At 38.5% G+C, this 26,014-nt stretch overlaps 2 protein-coding genes across 5 annotated transcripts in view; one reads left to right on the top strand and one right to left on the bottom strand.

The window, feature by feature from the left end:
• Positions 1-3,284: 3,284 nt before the first annotated feature.
• On the bottom strand, positions 3,285-17,514 carry steep1 (STING1 ER exit protein 1). Its single transcript, XM_069892708.1, has 7 exons — positions 17,318-17,514; positions 15,301-15,418; positions 14,307-14,348; positions 13,376-13,514; positions 7,075-7,164; positions 5,243-5,335; positions 3,285-4,061 (listed from the first exon to the last, which is right to left on the bottom strand). Exons 1-7 carry the CDS (start codon positions 17,439-17,441, stop codon positions 3,999-4,001), a joined length of 669 nt encoding a protein of 222 aa, XP_069748809.1. The 5' UTR covers positions 17,442-17,514; the 3' UTR covers positions 3,285-3,998.
• A 12-nt stretch (positions 17,515-17,526) lies between these two features.
• rxfp2l (relaxin family peptide receptor 2, like) overlaps positions 17,527-26,014 on the top strand; it is a 94,930-nt gene continuing 86,442 nt past the window's right edge. For 2 of the 4 annotated variants that reach the window (XM_069892703.1, XM_069892699.1), the window contains exons 1-2: positions 17,527-17,808; positions 22,818-22,915. The gene's annotated coding sequence lies outside the window, so the exon portion shown is untranslated. Of the gene's footprint in view, positions 17,985-22,817; positions 22,916-26,014 lie in introns of all 4 variants that reach the window. The other 2 variants (XM_069892701.1, XM_069892700.1) reach the window with 2 other exon arrangements.

Genomic DNA, 26,014 nt, shown 5'->3' with positions numbered 1-26,014 from the left:
ACCACCAGCTGTGTCAAAGAAGGTGACCCTCAAGTCCCTTTTAAATATTTCCCCTCACCTTAAATCCAAGCACCTATGTGTTAGGCTCGCCAACAATGGAGAAAAGATTGGAAGCATTCATCTGATGTATGCCCCTCATCATTGAATAAACTTTCATATGACTATTTCACCGGCCCAGCATCTCTGGCACTGCATTGGTGGTGGAAGTGGTGAGGTGGGGTGTTGAGTTCAGGGCATGGTTCCTGGAATGCAGAATGGTCTTAAATTAGATTTAAGAGTTCTTGTCAGAGCACATACATGACATCACATACAACCCTGAGATTATTTTTCCTGTGGGCGAGGCAGAATGACCACTAATTAGTAGTGCAAGAAAATCTGTACACAACATTCACATGTAAACGAATAAGGGACAGTAAACAGATAACAATGTAAACAAATTGACTGCACAATACAGAGAGAATTTTTTAAAAATCAACAAAATGCACAGGAGTCTTTAAATGGGTCTCTGATTGACTTTGTCATTAAGGAGTCTGATGGTGGAGGGGTAGCAGCTGATGCTGAACCTAGTGGTGTGAGTCTTGTAACACCTATACCTCTTTCTGATGGCAGCAGCGAAAACAGAGCATGTGCTGGGTGGTGTAGATCCTTGATGATTGCTGCTGCTCTCCGACGGCAGCATTCCCTGTAGATGTTCTTGAAGGTGGGGAGGGTTTTGTCTGTGATGTCCTGCGCTGTGTTCACTACTTTTGGAGGGTGTTTTGGTGTCCACAAACCAGACTGTGATGCAGCCAGTCAGCACACTTTCCACAACACATCTGTAGAAATTTGCCAGGGTTTTGGATGCCATACTGAACCTTGGCAAACTCCTGAGAAAGTAGAGGCATTAATGTGCTTTCTTCATGATGCCATTAGTGAATTAGGTCCAGGAAAGATCCTCTGAGATAATGACCTACAACCAATAGTACAAGAAAATGGCTTCCCATCCATCAGCTTCCCGTGGAAACACCCTGGATAAATACTGGTATTAAAACAATCTCATGGAAAGAATGATCAGTTTGTGCACAAAAGGAAAATAAATGCATAAATGTGACTTTAAATGAACGTCCAAATCACCTTTTAGTTAGTAATCCTCTCAGAAAAGTGACCACAGTAATTATTGAATTTCTCATATAGATGGAGGGTAAAATTGTACAATCTAAAACCAGTGCATTACTCCTAAACAAGAGAGACGACAACAGGAGGGAAGAGTTTGTTCACAGAGAATGGGAATACAGGCTACATCATAGTACAGTTGAGGAATTGTGAAGGACTTTCAGAGATTTTTCCAAAGTACAGAAAGTATTTTCCAGTTTTCAGAACAGGTAAGGGTTGGAGAGTCTGCCTTGAATAACAAGGAAATAAAAGTGGATTGGGAAATCTTTAAGCAAGCAATAATCAACAGAAAGATAGATTGTGAAAGTAAGTTAACACAGAAAATACAAAAAGTTTAGATTTTTTAATAAATATATAAAGCAGAAAAAGGTGGCCAAAGAAAACACAGGTCGCTTTGAAGAGGAGAGAGTTAAAAAATGGGTTGAGTAAATGGCCGAGGCCTTGAACAAGTATTTTGTGTCATTCTTCACTGTGGAAGACATAGTTAATGGCCCAAAGGGAGATATTAAGGATGCAATGGGAGGCAAGTACCTCAACATAATCATTATCACTGAAGAGGTAGTGCTGGGTAAACTAGTGAACCCAAAAGTAGGCAAGTTATCTGGTCCAGATGGAATGCTTCCCAGAGTATAGACAGAAATGGTGGAAGATATAGTAGATCCATATATGGTAATTTGCCAAAATTTTATAGACTCTGGACAGGTCCTGGCAGATTAGATGACAACAAACGTCATGCCCCTGTTTAATAAAGAATGTAGACAAAAGGCAGGCATCGATAGGTAATTTAGCTTTAGTGTCCTTACATGATCTATTCCTGCTCCTATTTCTTACATTTTTATGTCTCAAATTGGCATGTCATTTTACAGCATATACTGTTTTTTCTGGCTCGCCTGAACCCAAAGTTTGCGACTTTACAAGTTATTTGTGTCTTTTGCACACAAAATTAAGAATTACTGCCCTATCTCCTTCTTAAACCCATTTCATCCAATAAACCCACTGAAGTGGAATTCCTTTACTCTCTCCTTTAAGCTGCAGGTTTAAAAACACAGGCCTTCAACCCAAAACATTTATCCTTACTCCATACACATAAAATAGCTGATCTGGTCAATATTACATTGCTGTTGTCAGAGATTAGGCAAAAATTGGATGAGTTTCCAACAACCTTTTAACAACTACCAGTACTTTGATCATTCTGATCTGTGATGGATTTCCTAAAAGGGAAATTAATACATTAAATAAATGCAAATCTTTTCTTTTTACCTAGAGGCACATTTTTCTACTCTATCAAAGACGCTCACAGCTTGTTTACTTTTATTAGGCTGTCGGCTTGACCATGCCGATCTAGTTGTCCACCCAGACTCATCCCTTCTACCCATGTTTGGCCAATATCCCCCTAAATCTTTCCAATCTATATACCGTTCTAAATGCCTTTTAAATGTTGTAAGTGTATCTACCTCTACCAGTTCATCCACTCCTTGCATAAAAAACATCCTTAAGATCCCTTTTAAATCCTTCCCATTGCATTTTAGATTGCCCTTCTCGGGGGGAAAAAAAAGACTATACCTTTGAACTGTTGTATTTTTGGCCAAAGCAAACAAAAAAAAACCAGACCGACAGTTCTGGTGAAAGGTTCCATTAAAAAAAACATTTCTAGCAACCCTGTACTTAACCAATATTCTGCTTTTAATGCTAGAGTTATGCATTGTAAAACATGGTTACATATTAATTTAGGCTTTGAGTTCAATAAAGCTCCTGAAGCATTTAAATGTAAAATTTACCATAAAATTGTTTCTATTTTTATTTATTAAAATGTATTAAAGTCGTGGGTAATTTAGGTTTTGTGCAACGATAGAAAACATTGTGCTGGTATCAGACAACCCCAGTTATTGTACATGCATCCTTGGGAATCACTGGATGCCAATCACAAATTACACTCCTGCATGATTGCCCCTCAACCCCAGCCCAGCAATAATAAAGTTTCCAACAAAGATGGACAGACAGCAGACCTACTGAACATCTCCATAAAGTTGTTTGCATAACTGGATCGCTAAACACACATGAAAGAAGGATGAGAAAACAGGACCGCAGAAGCAAAGGGTTATGAAAAAACTATGCAAAGACTTAAAAGAGAATTTATAATTATCAATGTCTGTTTATGCAAGTGTATTGTCCAAACAATAGACATTATTGTACAAATTTACAAGTAATCAAATGTAACACAATCTTTTTTTCTCAAAGCACAAAACATTCAGAATAAGTAATAAACATTTTCTTATCTGGCGCTCTGTGGTCTGGCCATTCCCATAGTCCAGCACATTTGAATCTACTGCCGTTATTACCAACTCCTGACAGACAGGTCAGGACTCCATCCCTGGTCCCGATCTCTGTCACTATAACGGGTGAATCTGCCGCAATCGGGATCAGGGTTCAAGTCCCACACTGTCTGTAAGCAGTTTGCACTAACAGTGGAAGATTCAACCTTTACGGCGTCAGCGATCGGGACCAGGGTTTGAGTCCTGCGCTGTCTGTAAGGAGTTTGTGCTAATGTTCCGATCACTGGTGCTGTAAAGGCATTGCGCCAACCACTACGCTAACTGTGCCGCTCCACAGTATTATTTCCTGTTTTAAGCTTTGTTCCACCTTTGATATGTTTACATAGGGGGATCCCTCAAGGGTTAATTTCTGTTTTCTGGATTTTTCTGTGGTCTAGCAATGGCCAGGTCCCAACATCATCGAATTCAAGAGGTACAACCTGCACAATGATCCAGTTTAAGCTGACAATTGGCCCAATAAATGAGAGAATCCTTTCATGCTGTTTATTTGTATCATCTGCACAAACCCACTGTTCATTTGAACTGATTGTCAATCAAGGTTCCCTTCATCTTGGCTTTCTTGGCCTCCAACTCTGCCTGTAAAAAAAAAACAAACTGATTACACAGTTAACCTAAACCTGCTTTGCACTTAAAACTAAATCTACCCTGAAAACATTCATAAATTGAAGCTCTAAATTCATTACTATTCATTTTCTTTAAATTTTCATTAGTCCTATGGACCTGTTACAGTGACTGCAGTTCAATGACTTCAAGCAGCGAATATTAAGGAAGATCTGGGTTGTCATTTACCCTTTTCCAGTGTAATGCAAATGCTGATGCCATGTATCACATAGAGCAACAGGTGTTCATAAATTGGTTGAAAACCCAGTCATGTCTTATATTTCTCATCAGGGAGTGAGGAAACATTAATATTTAAACATTTTACCATGTTTTCCTTAAACACTGGTGATGGTACAAAATAGGTTTTTTTTTTAAACGTGCAATTTGCATCCTTAAATTAAGTTCAAGGGGACAAAAGTTGTTCCAATAGTCATTGTGTCTTGCCATGCATTTAAAAACTCAATTACATCTCATTCTACATGGAGTAACATGTCCAATGGCTTTTACAGCAGAAACAGTACAATAAAATGTTGCACAATACCTCAAATTTCAAAGTTGACTGCATTTATGAAGTCTGAAACTAACATTCTGTTGGGAAGCATCCCATCGATGGGAGTGACTTGAATTTCTGCAAACACTAGTTTACGATCGTTAAGGTGTTGAATTTGGACAGAATTCATCATGACATCTGAATATTCAAGACCATAAATTTGCAGCTCTAATAATAGGCTTTGCTTAGTTTATTTAACATGCTGGGTTTTTTTTTCCTCTGCGATTGGGGAACAAAGAACAATTAATCATTTACATTTTCTCCTGAAAAAAAATCCAGGAAAATCCTACCGGCACCTCATGATTGCATTCAGCTCAACAACCATCTGTGCTTGGTTGATTTCATTCAGGGCTACAATGAACAAGCTTTTTTTGTGCACGAGCAGTCAAGTCTGAGACAAAACAAGTCACATTCTTATTAAGAAATCACTGACAGATGGCGAAAAAATAATTGTTGTGAGAAGAAAATCCCAGCTTTAATTTAGCAGGTTAATTCTCCATTTCATGTTGATACTTTCTGCAAGTTTTAATTGCAGATGACCCACATCCTGAAATTTAAAGTACAGATCCTTCATAACATGCGAATGATAAAGTGATACTTCCCGCACCAGTTCCTGGAGCCTCTTCTTGCTCATGCCTTTCCGCTCCAGTTGCTTCTCAATGACTTTGGCATTTTGAGCATAGGAATCAGCAATCTCCCTCTGTCCAACACATAAATGCAAATTAACAGTGTGCAGTGGTAATCTCTGGTCTTGATATTCACAGTGACATAACCAGTTGGCAGCTTGCTTTCATTACAGAGTGGAAGAAAAAAGTTCACCCTTTTACTGCATGTAATGTATAGGTTAATGCACACTCTTAAATTACAAGATGCAAGAACAATGTCCAGGCACTCTTCTCATTTATTGCCTTGCACCTATTGTTGTGGGGGACTTCAATATGCTGAAAAAATTAAGTTTGTTCTAGACCCCAAGGGTAGGAATTTATAGAATGCCTTAAAGTTGGCTTTTTGGAGCAGTTTGTGGTCGAATCCACAAAGGAAAAGGCAATTCTGGATTTGGTGCTGTGGAATGAAATAGATTTGATTTGGAGGTAATGATCACTATAGCACAGAAATAGGCCCTTCGACGTTGTGCCAAACTATTATCCTGCCTTGTCCCACTGACCTCAACCCAGTCCATAGCCATCCATACGCCTCTCATCCACGTACCTGTCCAAATTTTTCTTAAATGTTAAAATTGATCCCACGTTCACCACTTCAGCCGGCAATTTGTTCCACACGCCCACTGCTCTGTGTGAATAGATCTCCCCCAAATGTTCGTCTGGTTTGTTTCTCACCTAACCGCATTTACTCCATCTATACCCATCATCATTTTGTATAGCATAGATTTCGCTCTGCAGTTTGAGAAGAACAAGCTATAAATCAGATGTGCCAGTGTTACAGTTGAATAAAGGCAATTATGGAGGCCTGTGAGACAAGCTGACCAAAGTTGATTGGAAGGGGATCCCAGCATAGAAAATTATTTTCTCAATGGAAAGAAAATTCAGTAAGCAGAACTCCAAAGGGGACTTAGGAGTCCTAGTGCAGAATTCCACAAAGGTCAAGTTGGATGCCAACACTTCAGTATGGAAGGCAAATGCAAGGTTACTATTCATTTTCTGAGGACTAGAATATAAAGGCATACATGTAACGCTGAGGCTTTACAAAGCATGGGTCAGACCACGTTTGAGGTATTGCAAGCAGTTTTGGGCCCCATAATCCAAGGAAGAATGTGCTGGCACTGCCAAGCCCTCTAACAAACTAAAACTTTCCATCCATGTATATCTCCTTGGAACCCTCTCAATAATACTATCAGATCGCAGGTCAATAAAAAGTTTAGAGTCCAACTCTTGATGGGGGACTGAAGCATTTTTGAACACAAAAAAAATTCTTATATATTTTCCAGGGCATAAAGTTAATCTACACAGGCTTTAAGGATAAGAAAAAAGAGAGAGAAGAATTGGGGAAATCATAATAAGTGCTCAATCAAAAAAATGTTTCAAATTAATGAAAGGTTTATGACGCACAGAATAAAATGTTAGATCATGAGACTAAAACATTCAAGTGTTAGGTCTGTAGTTTCTTGCTTAGATTTGCAATTTTCCAAATCAAAATGGATGAATTCATGTTCATCAGGGATGGTGGACAATGAGATTTTCAATTTAAAAAAATTAGAAAATGAAACAAAAAATACATTAATAATTGTACTGGAATCCAGGAATTCTGAAGACTCATTAATATAACCACCCACTCCCACAGGATGTAGCTGTCACTAACAATACCAGCATTTGGTCTTCATTCATAACTGTCCCCAAGTATGAAAGCAGACAAGTCTCAACCACATCTAACCTCGATGATTTCTAACGATGCAATACTGAAACAAACGTTTCCAGAACTCACCGCTTCAATCTCCTCCTCCTCCTCATCAATAGTGGACACGGTGACAGAGCTGAATTTGCCCATATCTTTGGTCCTCTTTGTCATCATCACCTTTAGAAGCAGGAACATGCAGATTAGTCCTAATGATCAAGTCAAATTCTGCTTGTGTTGAAGGAAATAAATGTGTGTAGTTTACTTAATAAAACAGTTTATTACTATTCTTTTTGAAGTCTGTGCAGGTTATGTTACTTGACATTTATCTCCCAATACAAGCTGTAAGTTGCTCTCTTTACTAATCATTTTACTGTGAAGTTGTTCTGAGGCACAATATGCAAGAACAGAACCTTGGCAAAAAAAACTGCAGTCAGATTTAAACTGGTTTGTGATCAGGAAATTCTTCAGTCTTCCCCAATGGCAGAATTGTGATCCGGAAAATTATGGTTCCAGAATGGAACTCCTCACCTTCCATCACATAGCCTCCACAATTTCTTGTAATTTCCATCAACTTCAACAACATTCCATCGCCAGGCACACTTTCCCTTCCCTTTTGCGAGCCCTAGTCCATTTAAACCCTTTCTTGCAGCATTTTTTCATACAACTATAGGAGATGCTAACTAACATCAGTCAATCTCCTCCTCCCCCTCTCCCCCTCTCCCCCTAAACAATTGAAACAGCAATTCATTTGCACTTGTCCCAATCCAATGTACTGCTTTCACTGTTCACGATGTGGTCTCCTGTGTCCTGGAGAAACCACACACAGATTGGGTGACTGCTCTGGGGGCACCTGCATTCAGTCCACAAGGATGAACCTGCAATTCTTGGTGCCTGACACTTGAATTGCCTTTCCATTCTAACTTGACATAAAAACATAGACACAGTACATACATAAACATCTGGAAAAAAAATGTTAAAGTTTTAGAGGAAGTCTTCATCAGATAATTTAAATGTCAAGGTTACTAATTAATGCCATTCAAATCTAGTAATTTTTGAATTTTAGGAATTTTACTTCTGTGAAATAAATTGGAATTGACATGTAAACTGAGTTAACATAACAGATCATTCATGATGGACAGGTATATGGATGAGAAGAAGATGGAGGGTTATGGGCATTGTGCAGGGAGGTGGGACTAGAAAGGGGTGTTTGGTTCGGTGCGGACTAGAAGGGCCTAATGGCCTGTTTCCGTGCTGTAATTGTTATGTTATGTTATGATCTAGCTGGATGAATCAATTGGTCTGTGAATACTATTTGATGGTATTAGTGAATATGATAGGATCCCTGCTACTGAGAGTTCTATTATGGTTAATGTGAGGCAGACATTCAAGTCAACGTGAATATAAATACAAAATCAATCCACTTAATTGGGGCGTACAAGTGTCCAGCTCATCCTACGAAATAGTCATTTATCAGGTGACAAGGAATGGCTCTAATATTTTCAGGTATTTATAAAAGTGATTTTTTAAAAAATAATGACAAATGTAGAACCAGGGGAACTTAATGCAGCAAGCAATTAATGCACACAATGCAATTTCAGCATTTAGTTGGAAGATATGCACCTTCTACTTCCTTATATTAATATCTAGAAGCTTTTCACTAGGCAGCAGTCAAACTGCAACTAAAAGAATAAAGTACCCTCTACTCAAATGACAATCAAAATATGTTAAGTGAATATACTGGTACAAACATTTTAGAATTTATTTTTAGCAATCAAATATTACACATTTATTTAAACTGAACAGCTGTTAGAAAACAATTTTCTGCAAATATCCAAAGGGATCTTAAGGCTTGAATATTCTACAAAAATTACTTCAGTTGCAACAAGAATGGGAAAGCCAAGGTGGAAACAGTCACCACTTTCTCCCACCACTGAAACTTACCAAGACTTTTGTCAAAGTTATTTGTTTATCAAAGCTTGAAATCTTAAAGATTTTATTTTAGCCCCTTTTGGTATTTTGATATTGAATGGGAAGAAGGAAGATGGGACAAAGAAATAATAGTTTGTTTTGCCTCCCGTTTACTCCTATAAAATATTCAATTACCATCAAAGACGTCAGATTCAAATTAAGCATCAACCAGAATCTCTACAAGATAGATATCCCCTGAGACAAGTTCAATATTTCCCAGGAACAAGTTCCCCAGTTGGTATAGGTCAGCCAAAGTGCTTTTAATTACTTTCCCATAAAGCAGTTTGCTAGACCCAAAGCTTGCTATCACTACAGAACATTTTGTGAAATTATAATTGTCAAATGATTTAGTTTCACAAGAGTGGTTAAGGTTACTAGATTAACTAAATGGATTAAATATGGCAAATTTTAAAAAATTAAACATGTTCAAAAGAAACATGTTTCCTCTTAGACTTAACTGAATCAAAACAATCCATAAACGTAGTTAAATTCACTGCACTATTATATAATTAAACTACTGCAATGAACTTTGCAAATGTTGCTTTCTCTCCATCAAGTGTCAAAATCATAAAACTCAGCAAAATGGCTGAAATTTGAGTTCCTATTTTTCCATTCTTTCTTAGCAGATGTATTTTTAAATAATTTTTGAGTTACAGTAAAACATTACAAGTCACTTTTTATATAAAAAAACAATTTTTTAAAATTCTTAAGTACTTAACACAGTTCAGATTCAATTTCAAAAGATTTGGAAATCAGTTTGCTGGAGCTGACTGTTTTAAGAATGTTGCATATAACAGGTCCATGAAGGTAGGAAGGCCTCAATTTTTGAAAATTTGAGGCTGGGTAATAGAACTTGAGAATGAACTTTCTTATTGCACATTTCTCTGTTCTGTAATCATTTTTAGCTCTCAAACCCAGAATACTCTAAGCAGTATTATTGACAACTTCATCATCAAAATGCCTCTAAACCAAATTTGTTTGTTCTACCAAGCTCTGAACTTAGACAACTCTGCCTCAATATTGCATCTGGATTCAATCCTATCCATCTCATCCAGTCATCTCTAGGATATCAGAAAACCTTGAGTTTTTTGAGGATTTTACCAGAAAAGTTGAAGGAGAGGCTGTGGATGTTATCCATGTGGACTTTAATAAGGTTTTTTCACACGGACCCACTTGGGAGGTTAATCGGGAAGGTTCAGTGAGGTAGTAAACTGCATTTGACATTGGCTAGACAGGAGAAGCCAGAGTGCTGGTGGATGATTGCTTCTCAAACAAGAGGCCTGTGACTTGTGGTGCATCTCAGGGATCAGTGCTGGTACCATTGTTGTTTGTCATCTATATCAATGATCTGAATCTGTCATGCATTGTACTTCCACATCAACCCCATTTATTTTTCTTTTTACCACAGTTCCTCTCTGATGATTAGCATTAACTTATTTCACTACCACTTGGTTTGCTCCTCTACTCAATTCTTCAGTATCCCACAAAAATCATACCCTCTCATTTCTGTCCCTAGCTCAACATTTTCTCATGCTAGCCTCCTTTTGTGACTTTCAAAGCATCACTGTGGCAGACTCCCTTGTTCTCATCTCTCACTGATTTCTGTCCCTAGTTCATCTGCTAATTGTTTACTCTTGGAATTGCCGTCTGCTTCAGTCCTATCCTGGCAATTGGGCAGCTCCCTCTGCTCAACTCTACATCTTCCTCCAGAAGACCTAATTTGTTGCAGATGAAAGATTGAGACAATGGTCTGTAAAGAACCCTGGCAATGGAATAATGATGCCTCTCTCACATGCTACACCAACTACCCTTCAACCCCAATCCTCCTGCCACCCAGCAAAAGGAAGGGGAATTAACACCCAATCAACCTATCAACACAAGTGTTTTTGCAACACTAGAGGAAACCATAGCATCTGGAGGATGCTCATTCAGTCACAAAATGCAGATTCCACATGGTCGGCACCTGAGATTAGGATCAAGCCAGAGTTGCTAAAGTACACTGATGGCCCATGTGCTGCCCCTGGATTTTGTGAACTACATACAGAGCAATATCTCAATTTTAAAATTTTAATCTTACTTTCAAATCCCTATCTTTCTCGGTGACCATCATTCCCGATCTAAACTCATCCAAATGTAAAATTGCACTATAAAACAATGTTATATAGCCCCATGCAAAACATCTGCAATGCATTCAAGTTGCTTAAAAATAGTTGTTTTACAATTTATTATCTGAAATCCACAAAAGTATCCAAAAAACTAATATATAACTTGGAATTGTGTCACAGAATAAACAAAAGATTAAAGACTTCCACAGTCTCTTCACATTTCTGAGCAGCATATCAACTCTTTATTTGAACACAGGGTCAAGTTAACAGATTGCAGATGGAGTCAACAATTTCATTTATTTGTGACGTCTCTCAATGGAATAATTTCCTCCCTTGAGCTGTGTCTCACTGCCTTTGGAATGTAATTACTGAAAGCAAAAACTAGAAGTCTGAATATTATTTGTACAAATTGCTACTTACTTTACCTTTTGCCAGGATGGTTCCCATGTCCTGATCTAATCTAGATAATTCTATTATATTCTAATTTCTTTCACTCTAAGTGGATCATCTATTCAACAGCTAAATGTCTCAAGCTTCTTTTTAAAATGAGTACTCCCAGGAACTTAAAGGAACTAACCCATTCCACCATTGCATGGTACCTCAGGTTCACCTTCCTAAAATCCACAATAAGATCCTTACCCTTGCTGACATTGAGAGCACAATTGTTGTTCCAGCAACACACAACCAGATTGGTGTTCTCCATCCTATATTCTGAATCATCATTTCTCCTTAAATCTATACTCTCTAGATTAAGATGGCCCTACTCCAGAAGTGCTGGACGTGTTAAAACATACAAAAGATAAATAATTCCCAGCAGCCTGATTAAGCATATCCTAGGATATTGAGAAAAGCAATGACATTGCGAGACCCCTGAAAGAGATATTTGTATCATTGTTAGCCATGGATGGGGTCTTGAAAAATGGGAGGGTGTCTAACGTTTTGCTCAGGAACTACAGGCTAATGAACCCAACAGTGACATTGGGTAGATTATTGAAGAGGATTCTGAGAGACAGAATTGATCAGATTCTGGAAAGCAAAGGACTGATAAGGGACATCAGCATGGCTTTGGGAACTTGTGCCTCAAGAGTTTGACTGAGATTTTGAAGAGGTGAACATGAAGATTGAGGAGGGAACGGCAGTAGATGTCACCTAGATGGACTTCAGCCAGGTCTTTGGCAAGATAATGCATGGTAGGCTAATCCTGAATGTTAGATATCATATGGGATCCACAGCAAGCTAATCAATTGGATATTAATTGGCAGACTTTGAGTACTGAATCAACCCCAAACTTCTCACTTGCCTCATCCCTGCTCTGGGCTCCACCCTCCTGCCAATCCAGTTTAAACTCTCCTGAGAAGCACCAGGAAATCTCCCCACCTTGATATTGTTCCCCCTCAAGGCAGCCCTTTCAAAATAGCCACTCCAAACAAGCTGTTTTACTAACAATCATTCCACCCCCCCCACCCCTTTAATTAATTGCAGAGGCCATCGGAAGGAAAACTCATAGCTGCTTGCCTCCAACTGACTTTTTAAACTCCCACCCCTCCTCCTCATTGCCAAGTCTGTTGGAAGTTAAATGAGGTACAGCCAACCACTCTGCTCAGTATGTGGCACTCTGCCGCTGGATTCAGTGATGAGTTCAATGGATTGGAAAGAGGACAGATGAATTAGCATCTGACCTTCAGCTTGTTCCAAGTTGAACACAGGTGCAGACATTAGGAATAAGATGACCTACATGCTGCAGCAGCCAGCAATTTTCTGGGAAAAGCAGAATATTAAAATGTAGTCCAATGACCCACTTCTTTCTTTAGATACAGCAATTAATGTTCTCACTTCAGAGAGTAAAGAACATTTTTGACATTCAAATGTGTTGGAAACTCCATTAGTAGCCATATTTACAATAAGCCATATGTGCAGTGGAGAAAATTGCAAATTTAATTACTCTTTCCTCCCAATGTCCTCATCCTCTTTCAAATATGTTCTCCAACACAGGTGCATTATTAGGAGAAAATCAGTGGTGTTTTACTTTTTATGAACATGTTTACAAAACCATATTCTCTATGGTCAGTGGCATAGGCACATTAAATGAAATAAACAAGTATTCTTGAATACTTACTCTCTATAAGTTTTGGTTGTCCATCCCAGACTTACCACAGAAAAATGTCAACCATTTAATTGCTGTTTAGGCAAACAATTGATTCTTTTGCAGCCTTCATTATGTGCTACAAATATATTATGCATCATAAACTGCTTGATAAAATTACCCTCTTGAAAATTTCACAATAAACTGTAAATACTTAAATATTGAATCTCACCTTCTTGGGAGGTTCCTGCTTCTGACTATATATATTTGTGGTACCAAATCCTTGGCCAAACTTCACCAAAGCACCGTCCACGATGAAAGTAACTGGAGTGTTCTTCTGCTGGTGCTGATAAAATAGGAGCAGACCACATCTGCAAAGGTACACGGTTACTCACCATCTTTCATTATCAAGACTCAAGAAATTTATAGAGGATTAAAGATTTGTAAATTAAACCTTCCATATAAATTAGATCTGTTAAGATAAATGAGTGCCATCTGAACATCAAATATTCCAGAAATTCTTAAAAACATTCACAAGTATTTACCTCTGAATGATTCCTCAGAGTATGAATATTGATGCGCATAGTTTCAATCAATGAAGTTATACAGCACCCAAATGACAAGGTAATACAAGAGTTGAAGGCCAAGTACAGATCAACAATATGCCTTTAAAATATTTCAGTAGTTGCAATTACAAGTCTAATTAACTTTTGCTATTTCAGTTGAAAGAAAATATAACTGGATATTCTGAACCAAAAATCTCAATGGTTCTAATATTAAACACAAAAGAAATGAGATCGGACAGATTTATTGACCAGGAAGCCTGTGACTCTTGCTATAAAGGGATAAATTCCTTTTGCACCTCCTTAAAATGAAATAATTGAATTAATTGGCAAGCTCCTTTGAACAATCATATCTGACATTATTTTAGACAGTATGAAACTCATGTGATGCAACATGGTCCAAGCTGGTTTGCTGAAACTGTGATTACATTTTGCATCAGGTTGTATTGCTTACAGTATCACAACTTCCATTTTCCAGTGTTATCCAATATAGTGGTGATCTTATTTTAATTTCTCATCCAACACACTCTTCCAAGAAGCAATTCTCCTCCAGAGTGTCTCAGTGAAGTGATAGAAAACATCCAACAATTGCAAACTTACTTTCCACATTTTTTCCGAAATTGCTTCTCTATTCCTTGTGGCCTACAAATGGGAAGAAAAAAATGCAATGACAGTTTTAAACAATTGCTATAATAAAAATAGAGTTCTTGTGTGAATTTTTAAACTGAATCCAACCCATTTTATGAAAGCAATTGAAGAGGTAAAAATTACCCATGACCATTTTTCAGTTTTCTCCTCCCTCCCTCATTCTCCTGTTCAGTCTCTTTCTCACTATTGTGCATCAAACTTCTTTAAAATTTCTAATATAGTCGTGTTCATTCAAAATCGAGTGCAAGTATCATTTTGTATGTATGTACAATAAAAATCCTGATATCTGATACCCATGGGGATTGGTATTTTCCGGTTGCTTGAGACTTACTCTTAAAATGCTAAAGAATAAATAGTTTAAAAGACAAAAATACCATACTGTACTTAGGCTGAATAAACTTCACTTGCATGAATATTAAAAACCTTAAAGCATTTTATTTTATTTTCAGTCACATCCTTTGAAAACACTGAATGGTTGGAGCATCTGCAGTTCCTCCTCCTCCTCTGTGGAGCCGCCCAAAAGACAAACAATATAGATAATTAACCCCCTTTCCCCAAGTTTTCAGATAAAGCCTCTAATGAAGCAAAGATAAGGAGACCCTTTAAGAGTCACCCCAACAGCGAGTGGCATCAACCAGCACTTCATCTGGGTGATGATATTTGCTGTTTCACACTTTGAATATTGCTATGAGCAAAGCATGACCAAGGCCCTCCACTGGCTGAATATTTGGTCTCATCTGCACCAAAGATTTGTGTGTAACTTCAAAGAGCATTTACTTTTAAAAATTTAAATTTGCATATTTTTGTTTTACCAATTATTTTAATTTTTAAAATTTGTTTTCTTTAAATCTGTAACTCATGAATATCGCAAGACCCTGTGAATAGATTGACTGAAGGTTTAAAAGCTAAGGCAAGCTCCGACATCCTTTGAATATTTCAACCTTACCTTCGCAGGTAAACGTTCTCATCTTCCTCAACATTACAGAATTTATGAGCATGTTTGGATGCATCAATGACACGAGCTCTATCTTGTGGTCTCATGGGCAGTTTCTCTAAATGGCAATCTGAACAAGCACATTTAAAAAAAAATCACATATCATGGTTAGTATTTCCTGGGAAACAGTGAATAGTGCAACATTAATCCAAGTAGACAAGAAATTCCCATGGGATTATCGATATAAATCTGACAGAAGATTCAATTGACCTATTGTGTTCCGAGATAAGGAATTCTGTTTCTCTTGCTACAGATGCTGTACAACCTGTTGACCTTTCCTGTTATTTTCTAATTTTAAAACTGCCGTTTTTTTTTTGTTTTGGAATTTTTGACATGCAAGAATTTGATCTAAACATTTGATTATCTGGCTACCAAATTGGACACCATCAGAACGCCAGACTGTTTGCAAAAGCAAAATGGTGCTTGATAGGAGATTCTTAAAATTGTCTCAACATATAAACATAATAGCAATAAAAGTTTATACAAATATCAGTCTGTGTTGGATGAATTAGTCTGGTGATTTAAAATCAAACTGAGTGCTGAACCTTCATTGCATTTCCCAAGAACCTTATCTTCACATTTTTTTTTTAAATTGTATGTGATCATGGAGACTTTTTTCTGCCACAAAGATTGACCTCCATTTTATTCCATGCTGGGATATCAGTCAATAGTGACAAGGACAGTTGTCTTTCTGAGTGATCCAAGTTCCCCACAAACACGGATTTGTGTCATGGTAAGTTGTGGAGGCAAGAATAATAACTTACAGATACTAAGTAGACATCATCTATCTGGACCATAGAGCAAAAAAAAAAGTAAAATCTAAAAAGCTATTACAGATCAAGATATTTTCCATCCGTACACAGATCACTAAAATACATGTGTCAATAACAAACAATTAAAAGCTAATGTAATATGACCAAGCTTATTTTCAATTTTGAGTCCCGAATTCTACAGTCTTTGGACTTCCATGCTCCAGCTACAGAAATATAGCATCATAATCATGGCCCCAAATTTGGGAAACTAAATATAGTTATATAAAATAGCTCATATTCTAAACACTATGCACTGGTCTATCACATTGTGATGGATTGTGAAACAGGGCTATGAAACAGGGAAAACGGTTAGTTGGTAAACCATTAAAAGGCAACTTGCAATCGTAAAACCACACAAACACCCATCTAAATTAAACTGCACGATTTTTTTGTGGAATGTTTTGATCACTCTGTTAAATGTTAGATACCATCAGATAGATCAACCCATCTCTTCCAAAATTTTTTAAATTTGTTCACTATTACAATATGATTCAAAATCCAAATAATAGATGTCACATGTGTGATGACTGACTGAAAGAATCACGTCCATCAATTTGCTTTTGTTGGTCTTGCTGATATGCTGAACTGCCAAGCAGAATCAGTCGTGATGATTCAAATGCAAGAGGGCACAGATCTACTCTAGCACCACAGTCAGCGCACCCAAGGGAATCAATCCTCAGTCCACTTCATTTTCCTGCAAGGACTCGACCCATCATTTCCCGATTCCATTGGACTGAAGAAAATGTGACCTCTGAAGACCCCCTATCCCATTCAATAAGGTCGTGGCCCATCCAATTTAGGTCTCCACCCCGATTTTCCACTCTCTCCCATCCCTTGGAGTTCAATCTGACCCAGCTTCTCAGGATTATGGAGTTGAGCAGTCCAAAGCCACAACTCACTGGAATCACTTCTGTCCTAAGTAGGTGATCCCTCGTGATCAAACGGTGGTTCCTCTGAACATTTTCCTCACAGTTTATACAGATACCCCTCAGCCGTCCAACTTTTCTCATGTACTAACTCTGACATGGACACGCTGAAGGTCAATACCCGGACTTGCTTTCCCATCAACTGCCTACTCTTGTCCCGGCTGGGAAGGTCTTCACTTCGTACTCGAGGCCGAGGCTTCGGGGCCTACAGAGTCCCGGCCGGTCACTAACCGAGGACGAGCACCATCTGCCCACACAGACAGTAGTAAACGTGCAGGGGCTTCTCGCCATCGTCGTACTCCTCGCGGTCCCGGGTGTCGGAGCACACCACGCTGCGAGACACCACCTTGGGCATCTCCGAGCCGGATGACGCCCACCGCTCACGACGCCGCCGCCGCCATCTTGGAGCCCGGCGCGCGGTGCATCGTGGGACGGCCGCCGGAGCCGGCCAGTCCTCCCGCCAGGCGAGCGGGAGCCCCCAGCGGGCCGAGCAGCGTGTGTGGTGGTCAAGGCTCAACGTCGTGCCTCACTCCTGGATTCACCTCCAGCTCCGGTCTCGAGGCGAACGGTCGCAGGTTCCTGACACCTTGACGTTTCTACATTTCCATGACATTATCTTCCAGTCTCCGAAATTCTGTTCCATTTCTCCTCCTTGGGGGCAGAGCTGCCCTTCCAAAAACTTATCTGCTGAATCTTTCCTGCACTCACTTGCTGGCAAATAGGTAATTTCAAAATCACAGGGTTTTACTACATACAAACAAGTCCAAGTTGGCCTTGCCAATCAAGCTAGGCCCATTTGCCTACAATCAGCCAAATTCCCATGTCGAGAATTTCTGTGGGATAGTTAAGCAGGTTAACAAATTGAAGTGAAGAAACCAAGTTGTATCCAATAATTCAGGTATGGGTTCATTGCTCAGTTGCATTAGTTTAGTCTGTTACACAAATCGGCGCGCAGTAAAGGCCATCTTTCTTTTGGTCTGCTGGACCTGCACATTAACTGTCAATGTGGAAAGAGGTACCCAGGTTCCTTGGAAAACCAATAGTTCCTATTCTCTCAGCACTTACAAAATATGAAGCAATTCTAATTGTTTTCTACCATTGTGGATAACTTCACATGGTTCCACATTATACTCCATCTGCTACATTTTTCCCATTGACTCAGCTACTCTCTATTCTCTTGATCCTCCTCACCACTCATACAGTTTAATATTATCAACAAACCTGGACATGTTATATTTATGTTCTTATGTCAAATTGTTGAAGTCTCGAATCACAGATTTTTTTTTTAGTCTGCCAACACTAAAATAACCTGTTTATTATGATTTCCCTTTCCACAAGCATTCTTAGGTCAATTCCTCTAGAATTCTTGATAAATAAACACATTTATCGACACTTTTTTTTGGAATATTTTATTTTGGATCTTTTTTCAAAAATATACATAGCAAAATTTTCAAAATCCCAATATTTTAAACTTTTTCTTACAAACAACAAATAAAAACAAAATAGTCCCTCCCTCCCTCCTTCCATACATACGAATCCGCTCACCGTCAGAGGTGTAAAAAATTATACTGAACCAGTCTATATCTTGCATTTATAATTGATGTCATGCTGTCCTTGCACCAATCTGACCAGCTTCTTTCTGAAATCACCACACCCAAGTCCGACTCCCATCTTTCTTTTGACCTCTGCAACCCTGGTTTGGCACTTTCACTCTAGAGAGTACAGCACTTTCTTAAAAAAATTCATTAAATTGTTTACGTCATTACAGGAAAAAGTGAATAAAACATTAATCAAATATCCATTGCCAATTATAAAAAAAAAGTACTTTTATATATTTTCTCCCCATCCCCCCTCCCCCACCCAGAGGTAAGAAAAGGAAATAAAAGAAAGAAAAACCGACCACTAAATATACAATAATATTAACAAAGACAATCAAAATTATTAATTAAGAGGAGTGGATAAGATAGAAGAGGTGAACAGAAAATTATCCATAAAATCCATATATGGTTTCCAAATACTATAAAAATTTTCAACTATATTCCTTAAACTAAGCTTAATTATTTCCTAAGGTAGACAATTTCACATCTCGTTATACCATCTACTTAATAACATTTCTCTATCATCTTTCCATGATATCACTAGACATTTCCTTGCAGTTCATGTAATACTTAAAAACTTTTTTTGGTATTTGTCCAATTTCAATTTTTATCATTTTCATAAGTATCTCCAAGTAAAAATATTCTTTTTGGTATCTTTATCTTCATAATTTGCCCTAATAATAAACTCAGTTCATTCCAAAACCTTTCTACTTTTTCACAAGACCACACTGAATGCAAAAAAGGCCCTATTTCCTTTGCACATCAAAAATACTTATTTGAATAATGAGGATTAAGTCAATTTGGAGTACAATACAATTGATGAAGAAAATTATATTGAATCATTTGATATCTAACATTTACTGTATCCATAAGAGTTTCATAATATAATTTTGACCAAAGGATTTGAAGTAGGTAATAAAGAACATAAAATTAGTTTATTTGCTGATGATGTTATAGTATATTTAACAAGACCAGAAATATCTTTAAATAAGTTGAATGGGAGATTAAAAGAGTATGGGCTAGTATCAGGTTGTAAAGTGAATGTTGATAAAAGTGAAGTAATTCCCATGGTCGATATGGATTGCTTTCAATGTAAAAGATTGACAAATTTTAAATGGCAAAATGAAGCAATTAAAATTAATTAGGAATTAAAATTAGTAGAAATATAAGTAATTCATTTAAACTAAATGATTTGCCATTGTTAAAAAAATAGGAAGAGGATTTGAAAAGATGGAAAAATTTACCAATAATATTAATAGGATGAGTGAATCGTATTAAAATGAATATTTTTCCAAGAATACAATATTTGTTTCAATCATTGAGTGTATAGTAAATTTGGGTGTATTCCCCATCCAGACCATTCGTTCAGTTTCACTAATTTCAGGTGGGGTCATCGTTGTTCCCCATCTTTCTCTTAAGAACTATCTAAGCTGGAGAAAATAGTAGAAGGTCCCATTAGCCTCTCTGTATTTGTGTTTTAATTGTTCAAAGGACATAAGGGTTCCTTCCGTGTTACAGTCATATATAACCATTCATGGAGCGGAAACAGGCCATGTCGGCCTTTCGAGTGCGCACCGGTTCAATAGAACAATTCCACTAGCTCAAACCTCCCGCTCTCTGCCAATAACCCTCCAACCCCCCTTCACCTCCATGTACACATCCAACCTTCTCTGAAATGACTGAAGGGACTGTGCTGCAACTATCCTTAATATATTTTGTACTGTTGTCAACCTACAAATTTAATATTCTATGGCCCATGTTCATAAACAGTAACACATTTTGACAATAGTGCTTTTATCGATATCCCTACTTTTTTTTCCTATACATTCATTAACTTCTTGCCATGTTCTAATCATATGTATTAGAATGGGATTACCCATCTATTTTTCTAGTGATTTGACAATTTAGAGATAAAATCCTATGCTTCCCCCTTCTCCAATGAGTACATTCCAATTTGAACCCAAGACAGGGGGTTGTCTTCAGTGAAGAAGGCTGCGAGAGATCTAGCCTGTGGAGCTAGGTAATATTTTTTGAAATCTGGCAGTCTAAGTCCTTCCACCCCTTAGTCCCAGGTCAGTTTTTACAATGCAATTCTTGGCAACTTATTATTCAATTGGAACTGTCTAATATGGATGTTTAGTAGTTTAAAGACGTTTTTAGGTAATTGAATAACATGGCCAAGCCCACCCCCTCCATCCCCCACCCCAATATATTGACACTTCTTGATGTATTTATTTCCCAAAAAGTGTTTCATGCCGAGAACTTTTATCAAATCCTTTTTTATAAGTTTGATTGAGGGAGACTTATTCAATGTAGATTGGTGATCTCCCAGGGACCTTCTTAATATGTTTATCAGTGATTTATGGAGTAATCCATAAATCCCTTTTTATTCCTTTGGCTGGATTTTAACACATCTTGAATAAGGGGATGGGAACCACCAAGGGAGTCAACAGGAAACTAACTACTGTTACAGAGTCCAGAGGACCCCCAAAACCAGCAGCAATAGATATGCATCACAACACAGGGTTACTGAAACAAAAGTAGTTCTTAATTATAATTGTACAAGAAAACAGAATTAAACTCTAACTTATTACTTAACCTACCTAACTACTTCATCCCCCCTCTAATACTAAGTGCAATCCACAGTCCAATCTCACTGGTTGCAGGCAATTCTTGTACAGTGCACAGAAATTAGCATTAACAAAGTGCACCAGTCTTTGGTGCTTAACAGGCAAATGGTTACCACTCATGAGGGTTCTTGCTGGTTTTCAGAGAGAGATTCCTTTCCCAGGATATCTACAACGAATTCCTTCTCAATCAGTCTTGCTGATGAAACTTTCCCCCTTCAGGGTTCTCCAGATGATCCTCTTTCTTTCAGGTCACCTTTCACACCGCCAGTCTTCTCCTTTGATCAGGCAGCCTTCCAAAGTCTGCCAGCTTTGTCCTTCTGAAAATAATTTCTGTGACTCCTCTCTCTGTTTCACACCCTCCCTCTCTGAGAGCAAAACTGTTCTCTGCCTGCAAAGATCACATGCTCTCCCAGGCAAGCTGCTATCGATATTTTGTTGCCTCCTGCGAAAAGCATTCTGCAAAAGTCCTGCAAAAATTCTGTGTTTTAAAATGTGTGTGTGCAAACTGCTCTAACAATTCCTCCCAAACTATCTCTAAATACTCTGTCACACTATATACCATTTTCACATAGATTTCCCACTTGGTGTGGTCCAATATTATAAATTGGCAAGACAATTTAGAGATAGTACAAAGATGAATTGTGTGGGGATTAAGAGGAGAGAGGTGTACTAATGAAAGGTGACTCAAATTAGAACTGTAAATGAAATGTTTAAACAGAAAAAAAATGTATTCTGGTACACCAGCAAGTCTTATTTAAATACATCCCCTCCAGATTAAAAATCCCTCCAGTTTTGAGATTGAAATAATCTTAAATCATATAGGCCTCAATTTGATTTTGATGCTTGCAGTACTTTTTTTAAAAGTTAAATGAATAAAATTCATAGAGCTCCTTAAATAAATGTGGAAATGTCACAGTGATCTGGCACAGTTTAATTTTTATACAAGGGTGGGAGGGGTGGGGGTGGTAAATACAGACTCTGTATGTTACATGAATGTTAAAAATGATTATAATATTTGACAAGTCTGTTAAAATTAAAATAAAATATTCAAAAAGAGTTTTTTATATGAAAAAAAAATAATAATCAACAATAAATTAATTGTTCTTGCACTTAAAGTGTCTTATGACCTCTAAAGCAGCCATTCTCAATGGGGACTACCGTATTCCATCACCCCTCCTCCCCCCCGGGAGGGGGGGCCACAGCACAGTTACAGACAGACCGCTGTTTAAAATCATTAAATATTTGTTATGTTTTTTATGTAGTTGGTAGGAGTGATGTACAGAAGAGATCAACTAAATTTGACTGCTTCACACGGAGTGAGGCCTATAAACTTGTGCTAAGGGGGCCATAGCCAAACAAGGGTTGAGAATGGCTGATCTAAAGGGCTTAGTAGCATTAACCTGGATTTTTACATTTAATCTCACTCACTGCTGACCTTGAAGAAAACTGCCTATAAATCTCCATTGATTTGGACTTCTTCATTTCTGACCTTTGCTGCTGTAGAGTTCAGTGGAATCCCTGGTCTCCAACAATAGGGAAGCTGTCAAGCTATCGGAGCACCCAGTCGTGTTGAAGAATTCCCATAGACAGCAACTAAAGAAGTAAGAAATTCAAGTTCATGTTTAAATTCATTATCAAATGTATTAAGGATAGCGAGAGGGTGGTTTGTGAAGGGATCTCATACTTTAGTACAACAAGGAAGGCACAGAACAAAAGTGAAAAGGTTCATTGTTACAGTGAGTCATATTAGTTGATACAGAGTAAACATAATTTTGCTATTTTAGGGTTCATTCAGGAGACTGATAAGGGCAGGAAAGAAACTCTCCTTGAATTTGGTGGTACAAGATTTCACACTTGTGAATCTTTTTCTAACGGGAGTAGTGTGGTCAGGGGGAGTCTTTTGATATGTTGGATGCTTTTCCAGTTTCTTGTGACCTTGGGTGGAGCACTTCTTCTACCACGTGGTTTCACCCTAATAGGTGCACCTGTAGAAGTTGTTAAGGGATGCAGGTGACATGCCAAATTTCCTCAGCCTTCTGAGTAAGAATGATTTTTTAACAAAAATGTTAAAAGTTGGGCTTAGCATAAGATAAAGTTTGGCAGTGATACAACATTTATGATAGAAGTTCAAATTTCATAGACTGAGAATAAATTTGTTAAAAATTATTTCAGCAAAATTCAATATATTTTGAAATATTTATCTGAAGAAATTATAATCTGCAAACATTAAATTGCTTTTTAGGGCCAGAACGGTCAAGCAGTAATTATGACTTTGTATCCCATTAAAAACTTACATCGTCTCAATGCAAAATAGCGTATTTTCAACAGCATAACAAATGCCTTTCTGTTTTTCTTCATTTAATTGCATATGTACATATCCCTACACCTGATATCAATTTGATATTTTAAGATGGTTTCACTTCTATTGAACCAAAATATGGACCAATTTTTAAGGTGTTATTTTACAGAAAGTAATAACTTTAAGCCAGCCTACATGGAAACCCTCTTTCATGCTTTATACTGTATTTTTTTTCTGCTAAGCTTTTCATATTTTATTTCATCCAAAATTATGTGGCCTGTATGCTTACACTTTGGAAATGCTTGATTAAACAATGGTGTTGGCCATATTTTTCTCCTTCTAATATTGTCAGATCACGCTGATGTTCCCTTTTCTTCATTAATTCTACAACTCTTCCATTCCACTTCCTCTCTGCTAATGCTGTATGTCCTCTCTCCTATCCACTTGCCACAATTTCCAGCTCAAATCAGTGTTTACCATCTGGCTTCTACTCCCACTGATCTCACTTTCTTATAATATTCCATGTAGATCCCTTCTCCCAGCCTTAAGCTTTTCACACTTCCTTCCTCTCCTCAGGACTACTTCCATTGTCCTTCTATGTGAGGAGATTCTGAGCTATTACAAATTATAGTCAAGCATTTCTGTTCTTCTCAGGATTCGTAGCTACTGTATGTGGTGGCCAGAGTCCCTTCTAATGGCAACCAAAGTGAATCATTGTGTGAACCCTTGTCCAAACAGATTTCTGTCTGTGAAAGAAAATAATCTCCAAATCTCAAAAAATATCCGGTACCGCACGGATGGCAGTCTCTTCAATCTGAGGCGCCTGCAAGCTCACACCAAGACACAAGAGAAACTTGTCCGTGAACTACTCTTTGCAGATGATGCCGCTTTAGTTGCCCATTCAGAGCCAGCTCTTCAGCGCTTGACGTCCTGCTTTGCGGAAACTGCCAAAATGTTTGGCCTGGAAGTCAGCCTGAAGAAAACTGAGGTCCTCCATCAGCCAGCTCCCCACCATGACTACCAGCCCCCCCACATCTCCATCGGGCACACAAAACTCAAAACGGTCAACCAGTTTACCTATCTCGGCTGCACCATTTCATCAGATGCAAGGATCGACAATGAGATAGACAACAGACTCGCCAAGGCAAATAGCGCCTTTGGAAGACTACACAAAAGAGTCTGGAAAAACAACCAACTGAAAAACCTCACAAAGATAAGCGTATACAGAGCCGTTGTCATACCCACACTCCTGTTCGGCTCTGAATCATGGGTCCTCTACCGGCACCACCTACGGCTCCTAGAACGCTTCCACCAGCGTTGTCTCCGCTCCATCCTCAACATCCATTGGAGCGCTTTCATCCCTAACGTCGAAGTACTCGAGATGGCAGAGGTCGACAGCATCGAGTCCACGCTGCTGAAGATCCAGCTGCGCTGGGTGGGTCACGTCTCCAGAATGGAGGACCATCGCCTTCCCAAGATCGTGTTTTATATGGCGAGCTCTCCACTGGCCACCGTGACAGAGGTGCACCAAAGAAAAGGTACAAGGACTGCCTAAAGAAATCTCTTGGTGCCTGCCACATTGACCACCGCCAGTGGGCTGATAACGCCTCAAACCGTGCATCTTGGCGCCTCACAGTTTGGCGGGCAGCAACCTCCTTTGAAGAAGACCGCAGAGCCCACCTCACTGACAAAAGGCAAAGGAGGAAAAACCCAACACCCAACCCCAACCAACCAATTTTCCCTTGCAACCGCTGCAATCGTGTCTGCCTGTCCCGCATCGGACTTGTCAGCCACAAACAAGCCTGCAGCTGACGTGGACTTTTTACCCCCTCCATAAATCTTCGTCCGCGAAGCCAAGCCAAAGAAGAAAAGAAGATATATGAGAATTATAACAGTCCTAACCTCATGTATTATCTTCAAACACGGTCTTAAAATATTTCTCTAATTAATTTTAAGAAGGGGGGTGTGGGGTAATGGCGTAGGAAGAAGAAGTGTAATTCCACCTCTCCCCAGTTGGACTAATAAATGCCCGAATTGAAGATTTTGGAAAAGTTTGAAAATTGCTTTTAGAAGTGTCTGAATACTGCAAGAATACAATGGCTGCTAATACAAAGAACTTGAAAGTTCAATTGCAGAGGAAACTTTCATTTAAGAGTACAGAAGAATTAAGGCCTACTTAACAAGTTGAATCCTCAGAATCAACTAGTCAGGGATCCAAGCCTCAACATACACCTGCGCGGTTAAGTATTTCCCTGGCACCCTCTTCGCAGTCGCAAAATGACTCTGGGCTTCCGATTTTTTCACCTGACTTTGAAGCGCGCGTTTGCAATGTCGAGCGCGCGGTAGAACTGTCGGATCCAGCAGAGTCGGGCCCGACATGCGATTCCGCGGTTGTGCTGGG

This window comes from Narcine bancroftii, chromosome 8 (genome assembly GCF_036971445.1).
Source record: "Narcine bancroftii isolate sNarBan1 chromosome 8, sNarBan1.hap1, whole genome shotgun sequence".
NCBI classification, from domain to species: Eukaryota; Metazoa; Chordata; class Chondrichthyes; order Torpediniformes; family Narcinidae; genus Narcine; species Narcine bancroftii.
The sequence above is the reverse complement of the archived record's forward strand: the minus strand, read 5'-3'. Positions and strand labels throughout refer to the sequence as shown.